This window comes from Siphateles boraxobius, unplaced genomic scaffold, assembly GCF_051911475.1.
Source record: "Siphateles boraxobius isolate OS27281-9 unplaced genomic scaffold, OSU_SipBor_1 9, whole genome shotgun sequence".
NCBI classification, from domain to species: Eukaryota; Metazoa; Chordata; class Actinopteri; order Cypriniformes; family Leuciscidae; genus Siphateles; species Siphateles boraxobius.
In genome coordinates this window covers 31435840-31451112 of record NW_027509219.1, presented here as the reverse complement: position 1 = coordinate 31451112, position 15273 = coordinate 31435840, and the positions used below count along the sequence as shown (strand labels likewise).

Sequence of the window (15273 nt, the reverse complement as noted above, 5' to 3'; positions counted from 1 at the left end):
TTCTGAATTATACATATAGCCCATTTAATTGTCATTCAAATAATTGCGATTAATAATTAAATTCTGTTGTGTTTATGTCACTTACAGCGTAAGCCTGATATGTTATTGTTTTACTTGGAATTACACATAATACAATAATAATATTATAATAAAATAGGCCTATATAATATAATATAATATAATATAGTCTGATTAAACCCACAAACCCTCATTTAGTATGAGGGATGGCCTTTGACTATCTTTGTTTACTTAACAGTGTTTTTATATATTTATTCTTTGACAAAATGTGATAGAAATTTAAACTGCACTATGATTGCGGTTATCTTAATTAACTTTGATTAGATCGAATAACCATGATTAATCAATAATTGCGGCAAGCCCAACAACAAATATTCCTTTTTTAATTTGATGGCTGATAAATGAAACCACGATACAGGGAAATTTAAATGGAAATACAAGGTGAAGAGCCAGAAGAAGTATGTGTCTTATATTAACGTCAAGTGACTGTTCTATGAGATTCAACACTAAACTGCACTGAAGTTTTTGTGCTGACAAAAGTTTGGAGAATGTTAGTGCTAGACATTAGCATGTTTCTATTGTGTTGAGGTTAAAACAGACTGAGTTTACAGCTTTTCCACACTTTGGCTTTGTCTCTCAAGATGGATGACCCTAATTGTGAAATGGCGCTAGGCTACGCTGTGCATGTCGGGCCTGCCTGTGTCGGCAGACGCTCGTAGGTGCTGACTTTAGGGCTGGGCTGTAGTAGTGGTGTAAATGCTAACATTAGATATCAGAGGTTTACCTGCGTTGGCAGACTGCTCCAGGACCCCTCTTGAAATCGAGATGTGCACATCTCAAGAGGCAAAGTTCCTGGTTAAATAATCCTTAAATTAATACTTAAATAAAGCCAAAATATAGATATAGAGATATAAATGAATATATATGAATCACAAGATATATATATATACGGGACTGAAGACAATCAAGGAAAACTAGTCAAAGCATCAAATTTATGACGGGGAATCTGGTTCGCTTTCTAACTGTAACTGTCATCCGATTGTGTGCTGCAGGAAAATGAAAAATAAGAAAAAGCCACAAACAATGTGTCAATGGTTTCCTTCTCAAAGTTGTCTGGAAGTACAGCACATCACAACCCACTCAGACATCACAACACAAACCCACTGACACGAAAAGGCTCATTTAGACCTTAGGATCTGTTTCTTAACATCATACTGACACAGACAACACACTAGAAGACAAGGACCAACACACACGCAGATGAGATTTCACACACTCTCACTCATTCTGACAGACACACGTTCAAAACATGTCTGTGTGTGTGCATATGTGCGTTCTGCATGTATTCTTAAAGGGGTCATATCATATTTTTTCCCCAGTTTATAATTTTTCATCATAATTTTCATAATTTTTTTTATCAGTAGCAATAGTTTGGGTTTCTGATTCCAGAAATTCAAGGATCCTAATATGAAAATCATTGAACTAAACTGAGCTAAATAATGACATTATTATCTTTTTAGAGCTGCTTTACAGCTAAAATTGTATTTGTTGCAAAAATTAATAACTTTGCAACATTAAGGGCCAGATTTACCAAACAAGGCAAATTAGCGTGAGAGCGTGATCTACTGACGACGCGCAAATTAAAGAACACAGACGCAGCCGGATAATTTCCATTATGACCAACGCAGAGCAGATCTACGAAGAGCAGCGCGAATTAGCATCTGGTTTAAGATATGCTTTTTTTGGGTGGTAAATAATGGCGCAAACTAGCACAAACCTTAAACCTTTACCTTAGTAAATTACCTTGCATGATTCATTTAAATACTCTCTCCTCCCATACATTTTGCGTCTGAAAGGGAAACTCAAAGCTTAAGGTCAGCCACAAAAATAACTGTCCTTGCCTTTTCAGCGCTAATTTTTCCGCTGCGTTTCATTAGCAAATCCTGACAGTAGTGTTTTGCAGATGAAACACAATGAACGCTCTCATGTTATCTTGCATTTGGATGCCTGGTGTTTGCAAATGCAAAAGTGTGAGACACATCCGGGAGCGAATTAAACCAAATCATTTTGATGACAGACTTTGGCTCAGGCATTTCAGAATGACCAAACCAGTTATGCAATCGCATCCTCTGTTGAGGCAAAGTCATTTATGTTTTTTGTTGCGCATTGAGAGATTTATAAACACGTTTCCATACTAGTTTATGCGCATGTCTTCTTATTGGATGAAACATTTTCCACCTCAATTGAGCGTTATTAGAATTTATGTGCATCTTAGCGTTTCCATCCAGTGTTTTTTTTCCCACTAACCCAAAATTTGCATAATGGTCATGACTAGCTACATTCAATTTAATTGGTTAATATTTACATTAATATTAAACTTAACTTGGCATTACGAAAAGCCTAGTGAAAAGAGCAAGGACATGTGATCCCTCATGATTTGACCCCTTTAAAACATGCAGTACACCGGTAGGGTATCAACAACACGTTAAAGCTGCGATATGAAAATTCATTAAATGCAAGGACGTGAGGGTCAACTTTGTATGAAGTCACTGGCATCTGGCCAGGTTATTCAAAAATATTACCACTTCATAGTCATTTAGTCTTTCTGTCTCTCCTTCAGGCCAAGAACATACTGTCCTTTATTGAGCCTCAACAAACCAGTGCGCTGCTTCTGTGCTGCCGCAAGCTGAAACTGATTTTAAAATGACAGTACTCATTTATTATGCAGGAGAAAGAGTAATACCATTAACACAAAATGGAGCTCAGCAACAATTGAAAAACTATGATTATAAACCATGTCTACTGAGGTTTATTTTAAGGAGGGGGGGGGGGGGGTCATCTTAGATTTCTTCACACCCAATTTATATGCTTAGGAGGTTAAACTATTTAATTCTGATAACTTTTGTACACATCAATGTTATAATTTAAATTTCATGCCCAAAGATTCAAAAGCATGCAGATGATGGGCCGACAAGTCAGTAAATCTAAAGTTTCTATCAAATATCATCTTTAGTTTTACAGAAAACACTGTTCAGAGCATGACGTGATGTTCACACATTTCTAACAGCCAGATTGTAAAATGTTGCTTATTAAAATAACCACGTTGTGTTTAAAAAAAAAAAAAAAGTTTTAGCAAGCCTTTATTAAAAGTAGTTTCATAAAAATGTCACGAAATTATATCTTAATTATGCTAATGTCTATAGAAATGTTATACACAGTATATATATATATATAGATATATATATATAGTTTGCTTTGAAATAATTCTCACTCGAAAATGTTACTAGTAATAGTAAATTTCACAAATTATTAACAAGAAACACATTGAATTAAATGTGAAATTTTGAAGTAGAAAGACTGAAACAGAATTGTCTAATAAAACATACTCCAATAACCTTTGTTTTCTTTAAAAAAAAAAATTCAGTGAATGAAGATGGCGGCTAAAAAACGTAAATGACCTTCAAGTTACCGTCACCTTTTGGATATTTAGTGGTTTCTGAAATCTTCAAAGGGAAAGTCGATTATAGTGTGCATTTTTTCTTTTTGCAACAGATTTTATAAAGACATTTATGCATATATTTCTTTTTTGTAAAAAAGACATGAATCTAGTGCCAACTCTGGAGGATGGTCATGTTATGTGCAGATCATTAGTGATAACTTCATAAAAATCTATTAGACAGATGGCCTGGTATTCACACTTTAAATGTGAAACATGTAGGCCAATGTGTTATGAGCTACAGTAACACCTCTGCATGCGGGAGCGTCACAGATGAGCGTTAAATTCATGCCGCATACAATTAGTTCTAGTCTGTGACGTCTGTTCATTAACATAACATAAACATAAGATTAGACTTGAAATGGCAATAAATGTCTGCTTTTATGTGCACAAATCGAGGGATTGCATTCTGGGAATCATGTAGTCCTCATAAAGTGTTTGTGTTCATGGAGGACACAACATACAGGAAGAAGAATGCACTAATTATGATAGCAAAACTCACAAACATACGCACACATACGTATGCACTTACACACACACACAGACACGCGCACACACACAGACGCGCACACGCACGCACATGCACACTCACACACGCGCACGCACACACACACCGACACCGACACACACACACACACACACACACACACACACACACACACACACACACACACACACACACACACACACACACACACTCTTCCACCCAATACAAAAATGAGTGACGTACAGCTGTGTTAATTCATGAACCATTATCTGTTATTTACCATTATAAACTTATAACATACACAAAAAAGTATGCCTACACGCACACAAACACACACACATAAAACGAACTGCTAATTGTCTGCTACCTTTCACGGTAATATGACTAAGAGCAAATAGCATGTATAAATATAAACACACTCTTCATTTATATTCTGTTTTCAGTGACATTGTCAAACCAACAATAAACATTTATAGTAATACACAATACAAGTCACATATCACACTGCATTGAAATTCATTTACAATAAAATATCGTCATCATAGCACATATGTTCATGACTCACACAATGCATGTTTCATTCATTTTCAGCAGATCTTTCTTGCATTAAATATTGATCTCATAAATGATTTACAAGAACCAGCCCCAGGTCAGAAATGCTTATGTGCACTAAAAACAAGTGGAAGTGAATTATTGAGCACCTGCAGTAAGAGGCACGTTGTTTCAGGCCTGGTACTAAGATCATGGCTGGGTGGCACACACAAGAATAAGCTTTAAAAATATACCCATGTTTGTCTTACTTTCCAATATAGTACATACATAATCTGTCACCTGTATTGAAGTAAATGACTGTAGACTCTTACCCGATTCAGCCACTTTAGAGATGTCCACACCTTGCTCAGAAGCCATGAAACCCAAGATGGAGAAGACCACGAAACCAGAAAAGAAACTGGTGCCACTATTAATAAAAGCCAGAACAAAAGCATCCCTGAAAAGAGAAGAAAAGAACATTAACTGCAGCTGTGTGTTAATGCAGTCAGGTGGTTGTGTAACACATTTGATGAAGTCAACTGTACTGTATGCAATGAACTATAAAATGCCTTAAAATGCATTCATAATGTATTATAATAATAATGCCACCTTACTATCAATTATATCTTCTCATAGTTATACATTAAAGAGTATACTGCATTAAATAACATGATTTCATAGACATCATGTACTTTAAATGCACAGAACCTTGAATTGGTACATAAAAAATATCATAACTGTGGTTACATGCACTAATTTATTACTAATATGAAATTAATTATTTCATACTTAAAAATAAAAAAATAATTTTGTAGTTTACTAATAACGTTCCCTTCTAATTGAACACAAATTCAGGAACACATTTTTGAACACTTTAGTTTACAAAACTTCACAGTAGCCTATTTGATTAGTCTAATTTTTCTTATTTGAATAATGACTCAAAAATAGTTCAGAATCTTCATCAAAATAAATTCCAATTCTTACCAACACATTTTATTTGTTCAATATTTTTTATTGAATTTTCAGGATTAAAAAAAGAAATCGCAGATTTTTAATCCATATATATATATCCATATATATATATCCTGCCAAAGTGCTTTGTACATTAAAGTCAAAGCAAAGAACTGCTGATTCAGTGCATCTGGAAATTTGAGATCTATTAAAGTGCATGGCCTGAATTTGGTTTTGGAAAATAGGGGGGAAATCCCCCTTTAGGTCATTCTTATGGGGGGGATTTTTTAAAGACAAATTTTAAAAAATATGTTTAGCTAAATGTTTTGCTCACTCATTGTATTTGTTTTTTTTTACAATAGGGTCATTTTTTGTAGCTTGATTTCAATCTTTGAATTAAATTGAAAAAAGTAGCACAAATAAATACATGAAATAAAGAGAAAAGTTTAGGTCTAACACTATTAAGAAATACTACAGAAACGGAAAAAAATAATCAAATGTAAAATAACACGGAATAGTCTTTTAGTCCTATACAATTCGAATACATAGGCTATTAATCCTGATTCCTTACAATTAATGCTATCTTTTGTTGTTTTATATACAACAATGACAGACACATTTTAGGCTACTCTCACTTTAAGAGCTAGTGCACGGATCCACGTTCACATGTTGCGTGTAAAGCGCAGTCCGCGCCACTTTCTCCTCTTTTAAAAAGGGCTCCCTGTTGCTAAGCAATCATGAGCCACGTTCTCCATGAAGACGAAGACGTTTCAGCAAAAGATGAGCGCGCAAGAGACGTAATGTAAACGGCCCATACTGTTTTCATTATAGTTTCACATGCATTTTCTTTTTGTATTATTTTTTTAAGACATAACCGATTGTGTTTGAGAGGATACTGCCCAAGACCGGAATTTAGACAATGTTGTGTGCTTTTGACCGTTAAAGCGCTATAATTCGCGAAAAATAACTCAGTTTTGTTACTCACGAGCTGTTTGTTATGCGGTTTAAAATCGCTTGAATGTTTAAATAGGTAAGACTTAAAAAGACGCACAAATTATAAACATTAGTGACGATGCAATGGCCCGATTGTGCAAGTGACATTTCCATCAAATGTCCCGAGTCCTGAAACGCGTGAGTCTAGAATCACCGCCTGCAGTGCAGCGCGATTGGCTTGCCTTGTGCAACCTATTTTAAGAGACAGAGTAGACACGGCATTGGCAGAATCACTCACGCTGTTTGTGAAATTGCGTCTCGCAGAAAGTTTTAAAATGACTGCTTTGATCTTATAATCTGTTAGGTTAAATTTACTCATAGGCATGCTAGATTGAATGAATGTTTGCGGGAATTTCCCGCGTTATAAACGCACTACCTTCGGGAATGATTAAAATGATGCGCAATACCCGCAATCCCACAGCGAAATTCGAGCCCTGAAAGTGAGAGGCTGTTTGCTCTTTGCAAGCCACACAATCCAGCTTCTTATAGCACAAGGTCAAGGCTCACTGATTGGGTGAACGCACTAGACACAACGTCTTTCGAAAAGAAAACACTGGTTCAGAAAGATCGCAAGGCGGCATAACAAAACGTGTCATTGTCTCTTCAAGGCTGTGATGGAGGCTTACTTATAGCAGTCATTGTTGAATCTGTTATAGCTGCCCAATGCGGTGAGAGCTCCGAGCCCGATAGCGTAGGAGAAAAAGATTTGAGTGCCGGCATCGATCCAGACCTTAGAGAGACAGAAAGAGTAACGGCAGTCAGACAAACAGTTCCACCTCTGAATATGAGCTCAAAGTGACTCCAGGTACTCTGGAGAGAAACATAAAAGTCAAGTTTAAAAATGCTTAGAAACAGAATTAAAATATTGTGTATCAGGACCTAGTAGAGGGAGAAAAGTAAGAAAGTGAAGCGTATTGAATTACATTTACATTTATTCATTTGGGTAAAAGCAGATGATTTCATCCAAAGAGAGGTATAAAGCTAAAGGAGAAAACTAAAAGTCTCACCTGTGCCTCTCCTAGCTTAGACCAATCAGGTTTGACATAGTACAAGATCCCATCATAAGCTCCAGGAAGAGTAACGCCCCTCACCAGGAGAATAATCAGGACCACATATGGGAACGTGGCAGTAACATACACAATCTGTGAAAAACAAAAAATAAAGACACACAGTCATTTTAACTGTTTTCATTGCGTATAACTTGCTGCTTAGCTTATTAAATTACTATTTGCATTTGCTAAGGCTATTACTATTACTGTAATATTGCTAATATTTTAGTAAGCTATTTGAAGCATAAGCATTAAACTTTGCCACAAACTCATCCTGCATCGCATGTGGAACAGCCGTGACCCTCAAGTCGTGTTTGTTGAGCGGAGATATGCAACTATTTCTCGAAAATATTAGAATTATCAAAACACCCTTGCAATGACCTTGCAACGTCCTGAAAACCACCCACAACATGCTAGAATGGTGTTGCATGAGAAAACACCACTCATATTATATATTTATTCACTTACACAATATTTTCTTCATTAAATGTAAAAATCAAGTTTTTGACAATGTTATTTCAATAAACGTCCTTGTTTGCTAGTGATTTTGGCAGTCATTTACGTGCATTTAAGAGCATTTGCTAGACTGATTGACATAATCTAGTTTAAGCCAATATTATCTATAGAATTATATCAGGGAATTTGCTGCATTGCATCCCTAAAATACTCTTTATCTCTCTAAGGTCTCAGCGAGGACAGTGTTAGTCACATGCTGAGCATTCTGTCATGTGAATAAAGCTGAGAAGCATGTACCGCACGTCTCACTGCCTTCTGTTATCAGATCATTGCTGAATTTTTTTTTTTTTTAGCAAGGAAAGGTTTATTGACTCAGTGGCTGGGTCCAAATGGTGTGAACTTTGAACTCTGACAATATGAGACGGATTGTTATCAGGGAGCATTTAAATGAGACCTGCTCATTCCAGGTGTTGCTGGTTTATGGACTTGGCTCACAGTATGGTCTTATGAGACTGGAAGTCTTCAGTAATTGCTCCACATAGACACATAAAAGTAGGCCAGCCATTCTAGATCAAGCCCACCACATTAAAGCACTCCGCTCAGCCCCAGCTCTTCACAAACTTCAATTGTTCTTTCAAAACTCTCTCCTAAATTCCCTCAGGAAGGCGAGCTCAACTCAAAAAGTACAATGCTGCCCAGTTACGACAAAAACACGATCACTGTTCATGATGCGCTGTGGATAGTAAGTGCTTTTTGAATTCTCCATGTCATTCTGACATCTTTGTCTGTCCACAGTCCAGAGCACCATGTCATCTCTAATAGTCCTGACAAGAACAATAAGGAATCCTGACATATAAATGAAAAATGCCTCAATTACCTCTTATACGCATTGATCAATAATGATTGAATCAGCCTATTACGATTATTTATAAAGGATCATGTAACACTGATGTCTGGAGTAATAATTGGTCAAAATTCAGCTTTGCCATCATAGGAATAAATTACATTGAAAAATATATTCAAATTAATTATTAAAGTTATTTTAAATACTTAAATACTTTAAATACTGTACAATACCATTCAAAAGATTAGGGTTGATAAATACTGCAGGACTATACATTTTTTTATTTTAATAACAGATAGCTGTCTGATGCACAGCCGTTTAAATCAAACACTTCAACCAAAAATCAGTTACCAGCTCAGACTTTAAGATTCACTCCATGCCGCTTCAAGTGTCTATAAATATGCAGAAATAGACCTGAACTAAAAATGCTGTCAGTAAACAAACTTGGGTCTAACTCCCATGAGGCCAGTGAATCTGGGGTAATCTGCCGCTTAGTATTTGTGTCCCGTAATAAATAATCAGATTCTGAAATAGCCAATTAGCTCACTGTAACACTGGCTTATAGTGTGTGTGTGTGTGTGTGTGTGTGTGTGTGTGTGTGTGTGTGTGTGTGTGTGTGTGTGTGTGTGTGTGTGTGTGTGTGTGTGTGTGTGTGTGTGTGTGTGCGCGCGCGTCAGTCCTCTGAATGAGCTTGACTCAACGCTTCTGCATCAATGAAAAACTATGAATTTGGCAGCTAAATATTTAACTAAATAAACAAGTTTAGATAACATAAATTCCATTATTTACCTTCCTTAACTGTTTTACTAGAAACATTAAACCCTGCTTTGAGCGCACACAGGAGCAACACAGCGGAGGTATGTTGTAAAACGAGAATGACCTTCTACACAGCAATACGCAGTAGGAATAAAATGAAGTTATTATATTAGTAAGGGCTCATATGATCCCGCCTCCCAGAGAGAGAATATGGCTGTTGGCCATTTGTACGAGCACCTTATCACGTCCCACTGCAGACACCGGCTCGTGACCGACCAATCTCAGAGTGTCTCCCTGACAAGGCACTTTGTAATATTTCCCGCCACACCCCCGTAGCAAATAATGTTGCTATGGCTACCTTTCTGCCTCACTTCAACGCTACTGTGACAAAGCAGCAGTGGGTGGAGCTATGCCTATCAAGGTTACAAAAGAAAGTCACATTGCACTTGAGCTAAACAAGCGAAATGAAATAAGATGCATAAGATGCAGTCTTTTGACATCATGTTTTTATCAATTTATGTGAGGCATAACAACACGGTAAGATTACATATAAACATATGAAATGACCTGCAGAGTGAATTAAAGTTAATTAAAGATTCAGATAAGATAAAAATGTTGGTTTCAACTGGCTGTTTGAATTGCACTGAAATTACTAGGAATATATGCTCTGTTCCAAAACATAGTGAGTTGTTAGTGAGCACAGTGGCACAGAGAAAGTAAGAAACAATTACTGTAGCGTTTGAAAGTCCAATTCATTCTAGTGAATTGGTTTGTTTGGAATTTATATATTTTTTTAAATATTTGATGTCATTTGATGTATTTTTTTCAATCAGTGATCAAAAAACAGTGATATTGTGAAATATTATTACAATTTTAAAATAACTGTTTTCTATTTTAATATATTTTAAAATGTAATTCATTTGTGTGATGCAAAGCTGAATTACAGTTTTCAGTGTCACGTGATCCTTCAGAAATCATTCTAATATGCTGATTTGCTGCTCAAGGAACATTTCTTATATTAATATTTTTGCGGAAACTGTGATACTTTGTTTTCAGGATTCCTTGATGAATAGAAAAATAGAAAGTAAAAGAGAACAGCATTTGTTTGAAACAGAAATATTTCGTAACATTATAAATGTCTTTATTGTCAGTTTTGATCTATTTAATGCGTGCTTGATGAATAAAAGCATTAATTTCTTTCAAAAACAAAACATAACTGACCCAAAACTTTTGAATGGTAGTGTGTATTTAAAAATGTATCATCTCTTTACAAAACAGTTAGCTAGTTATTGTTAGTAACTTGTAATGTAGCAAGCAATTTTCCCAAAAAGTAGCTTGACTGTAGTTTAACTAGTGGCTAGTAGCTTCCCTAATACAAGTAAACAACGAGCTCTGACTGTTATGTAACCAAGCTTAAGATGCAGTGCAGGTATTTGATTCTCTGCTGTCCATGTGACTGCTTTTACCTGTCTTCAAGGTTCACACATGTAATGAGAAGCACTAAAGAAAGAAAGATAGACAGAAAGAGTGTCCTCACCTTTCCTGTTGACTTCACCCCCTTCCACACACAGAAGTAAACCATCACCCACACGGCCATAAGACACAGCACCATTTCCCAGTTTATGACGCCTGGCTGGTCCAACCCATCCGAGATGTTCAGAACCTTGTTCCTGAAATGGAGATAAACATTCATGAATGAAAGCACTGTGTAGAACTCACAAAGTTTTGCTTCATTGCAGGTTTTATTTTAAATTATAACTACCTAACTCATATGAAGCTTGAAAGTGATGACTTTCCAGAGGTATAGTCTACTGTCCCTGATGACATGAAAACTAATCATGAGCCGTTTTGAACGGTCAATCCATGTGCTCTGTGAACAGATGTCCTTCCAAATCTGAGATTTCACCTTGCATAGACATTATGAAAAGCCTGTAGATTCATAAACCTCATACACAGATCCAGATTGTACAGGCAGCACCACGTGACCAAATGTAATGCCACAGGTTCATTATAGGCAGTGGCCGAATTATGTGTTTAACCGGCTCTGACATGTGGGATTAATTAACACTAAATCAACATGTCCAAGTAATAAAAGCAAGTTCAATTTTAACAACACAAACATATAAATCTTGTAAAGAGTGGTTCTTATATCAAAGGCATTTCAAATATTGCAGAGAGAAATGAATGGCTTAAAAAACTATCACTCACTCCCAAAATTCAATAATAGGGGAACGCCCATTAGCAAGCTCTTCGCACGTCATGTTGCCAAATGTGGAGTTGCCAATGGTGCCGTTGTGGCAGTCGGAGTGGCGGAAGATCTCAATGCAGTTCTCTGAGTTCCATGGGTTGTCGCAGGTGGACCAGGGCAGCGTGGAATTGAAGGACTTTATTAAATAGTAGAAACCCCAGGCAAGTACCATGATGTAGTACGTGTTACAGAAGAACACAATGACCATGGAGGCAAAGCCAAGTCCTAAAACAAACCAGTAAAAAAACAGCATGAAACAGCAGTCGCAATGCATTTAACTTGAATCAGTTAAAAATAAACCCCTTCAGGTGAACAGTATTCCTTATATAACATGTACTGATGAATCATGAATTCAGACACTAAATAGAGTCAAATTTGATTTCAACTACAGAATGGTATTTTTACCCTTTTCGTGATGTATATAGCCTATGTATATAATTTTGAAATAGATCAGAATATAAAGTTAGATATTATGATATTAGGCGATACGATATTATAATATTATACATATAAATATAAAATATTGTATTATATATAATATTTTTGTATAAATTATCATTTATGCATTATTAAATACAAAATACTACTACACATAAAATAGTTTTACTTTTCATAGTTCTACTTTTAATGTGTTCTATTTTAATTTTTAATATAATATAATAATAGGATTCAAATGATAATATATACTGTATTATAAAATTAAAATTAAATAAATAATGCATGTGCGATGTTTTAAGGAATAACCTAAAAAAAAACATAACTAAAAAAGTAAGGTAATGCATAAAGATGTAGAGCAAACCTTTAAAAAGAGGGGCAATGTTCCACACATTGATGCTTCCAGCTTTCATAAACTGACCCAGCGCAATCTCCAGGAAGAATATCGGAATGCCTCCCAGAAATATGAACAACACATAGGGAATGAGGAACACTCCTGTGAACACACAGCAATAGAGAATGACAGAGAGTGATGTTAAAGACAACATGGAATGACATTCACAACCTATGCAAAGTTATTGCATTTTGATGCAAGAATGGGAATAATTGTTTGAATAACATGCACTTACAAATCATTCACAATAAGACAAGACATGTGTACTAAAGGCTCGATTTGAAGGTCAAGCACTTGATATGAAATGCAATGCAATGTCCAATAAAATAATACCAAGAAACATAAACGGAGGTCTCATGATGCATATAATGCCAAATAACCCCCCAAAAAACAATGCAAGATTGCATTTTACACATCTTTGAAGTATTACAAAACAGGTGAGGATTTTAACTGAGGGAATTATCTGCTATTTGTGCACAACACCTTCACATGTTGACACGTCAGTTTGGATTTGACTGCTCCTTGCAGCATTAGCATTCATCACGCGGTCTGTGCGGCAGCACGCTGACGCGTCGGCAGCAATAAACCTTCGCTCGACTGATCTGAGATTGACAGCCACAGTAGCGGCTTAGTGAGGGGGTTGGTCGCCGGTGTGATGCAGATTATCCACTGAAAACAGAGCTGGCATGCTCAATGAAAGTCTTGATGACGTCACCTGCCGTCATCGGCGAAGTGACTGCAGGGGAGGATGTATGCGTGACAGACAGAGATAAAAAAAAAAAGGATACGATGGAAAAAAAAGGCAGAGTGGAACGCCGCTATACAAAGTGACATGCTTACATAATGCTAGCTCTGCAGGCTAGCTGCTACACGGCCAATTTAGAACTAATGCAAGCCAAATAATCTAAAACAATATAATAACAACAACCCCTGTTGCTAATTTAAAAACACTGATATGAATGAAGGGGTTTATTTGGGAGCACTGCCCGGCTTCCATTCAGGAAAACAACAGCTTTCGTTGGACTTGTGACTCAGAAAGAAGCCTTTTGATGAACTGCCTACAGAAGGAAGCACCGAACACAATGTGCTGCACAGATCTCCAGACCGCAGCTGCTATGTGAGTCTATTCCTCTGTGAAAAAAAGGAAAATATGCATATGTGGGCTAGTGTCGGGTTGATTTGCAAACAAAAGAGAACACCATGGCAATGCCCCGTGAGCGGATGATGCATGAGAATGTGACTGCGGGTCAATGCGTGGACACGTACACAGCTACTGCGGAATAAAACAAGCGTGACTCACACACACACACAGTCTTGCGCGTACTGCAGTGGCTGACGTCGTGCGCATAGAGCACCTGACTCTGTATCAGCGTGTGCTCAATATAATGCTCTCAGAAAAGTGAGGAATCTTTTCAGCTCTTTCTCTTCCAGTGCATAAGATAAAGGGTTCCATTCCTAATGGTGACTACTGATTTCGTTCAAGAGGAAGTAGGTACACCAGAGGTTCACAGTGGTAAATAATCCCACATTGGGATTGACATCTTCCCAAAATGTAACACTAACTGATAATTGCCATTTTGATGTAGCATTTTCTGCTTGAGATCTCATGTTTAGAATGTGTGAATTGTTTTTGTTATTATTTAGAACTGATGTCGGTATTACTTGGTGCGTCACTAATCAACAATCAATCATGAACCCCCCCACGCATCCTTGCTGATTAAAAGTATTAATTTCCTTAAAAAAAAAAAAAAGTTATCTTATTGACCCCAAACTTTTGAGATTGTGATCAGAGTCGCCAAGTCTGCTTATGATACGTGACTTTGGGCTTTTTTTTTTTGCTAAGTCTTGTTGAATAAAAATCACGAACCATGTTTTTTTTGGGGGGGCTTATTCATTTCTTCTTTCTTCATAACGAATTTACCATAAACTTTGTTTCTGTACATTTATGGTTGCTGTTTTCTCCAATACATTGATTGACACTGTCCGCTCAGCTATAGCCAATCAGCACAATAATAAAAGTGCTGTAGCGTAATTCGTCCTCTCACATCCCGCCCCCTCCTCCCCATCATTGGAGAAAATCACATTCAACGTGCAGGCGTGTGATGTTGTAATCCAAGCGATGATAGTTAGTATAGACGAAAATTTACATATGTACATTTTCACAAACAACGCCACCAACAGAGATGTGCATGATGGAGAGGAAACATGGGAGATGATGGATGGGGCGGGGAATGAGAGGGACCTAAATAAATTTTTAAATAATAAAAAGCTAATAAAAATAATAAAAGCTAATAAATTATAACATTTCATGTCCAATTATTTATTTGCTGAGCAGCCACACACACTTTAAAAAAAGTTGCTGCTTTAAATTTTTAAGCACAATTAACTTGAACGTTTAAGTCATTTAAACTTAAATTATATTAAACTAACTTAAAAATTAGTTGAATCTTGCATAACTTAGAAAAAAGTTGAATATTGTGTAATTTATTTTGATGAGTTGACGCTATGTAAAAACACTTGTTGTCATAACTTACTGATGATATAATTTTTGGTTTTTACGGTGTAATAATTCTGAATAATATTCAGTCAGCTGCTCGCTATCACAAAATAAACCC

The 15273-nt window shown here is 36.4% G+C and overlaps 1 protein-coding gene across 3 annotated transcripts in view; it reads right to left on the bottom strand.

The window, feature by feature from the left end:
• The window catches only part of slc6a8 (solute carrier family 6 member 8), a 34000-nt gene that overhangs the window by 9544 nt on the left and 9183 nt on the right, over positions 1 to 15273 (bottom strand). For all 3 annotated transcript variants that reach the window (XM_077223268.1, XM_077223267.1, XM_077223266.1), the window contains exons 2-7: positions 12629 to 12760; positions 11790 to 12054; positions 11119 to 11251; positions 7484 to 7618; positions 7103 to 7206; positions 4865 to 4989 (exon numbers count right to left, since the gene is read on the bottom strand). In XM_077223268.1, the coding sequence (XP_077079383.1) occupies positions 4865 to 4989; positions 7103 to 7206; positions 7484 to 7618; positions 11119 to 11251; positions 11790 to 12054; positions 12629 to 12760 (894 nt within the window). The remainder of the gene's footprint in view (positions 1 to 4864; positions 4990 to 7102; positions 7207 to 7483; positions 7619 to 11118; positions 11252 to 11789; positions 12055 to 12628; positions 12761 to 15273) is intronic.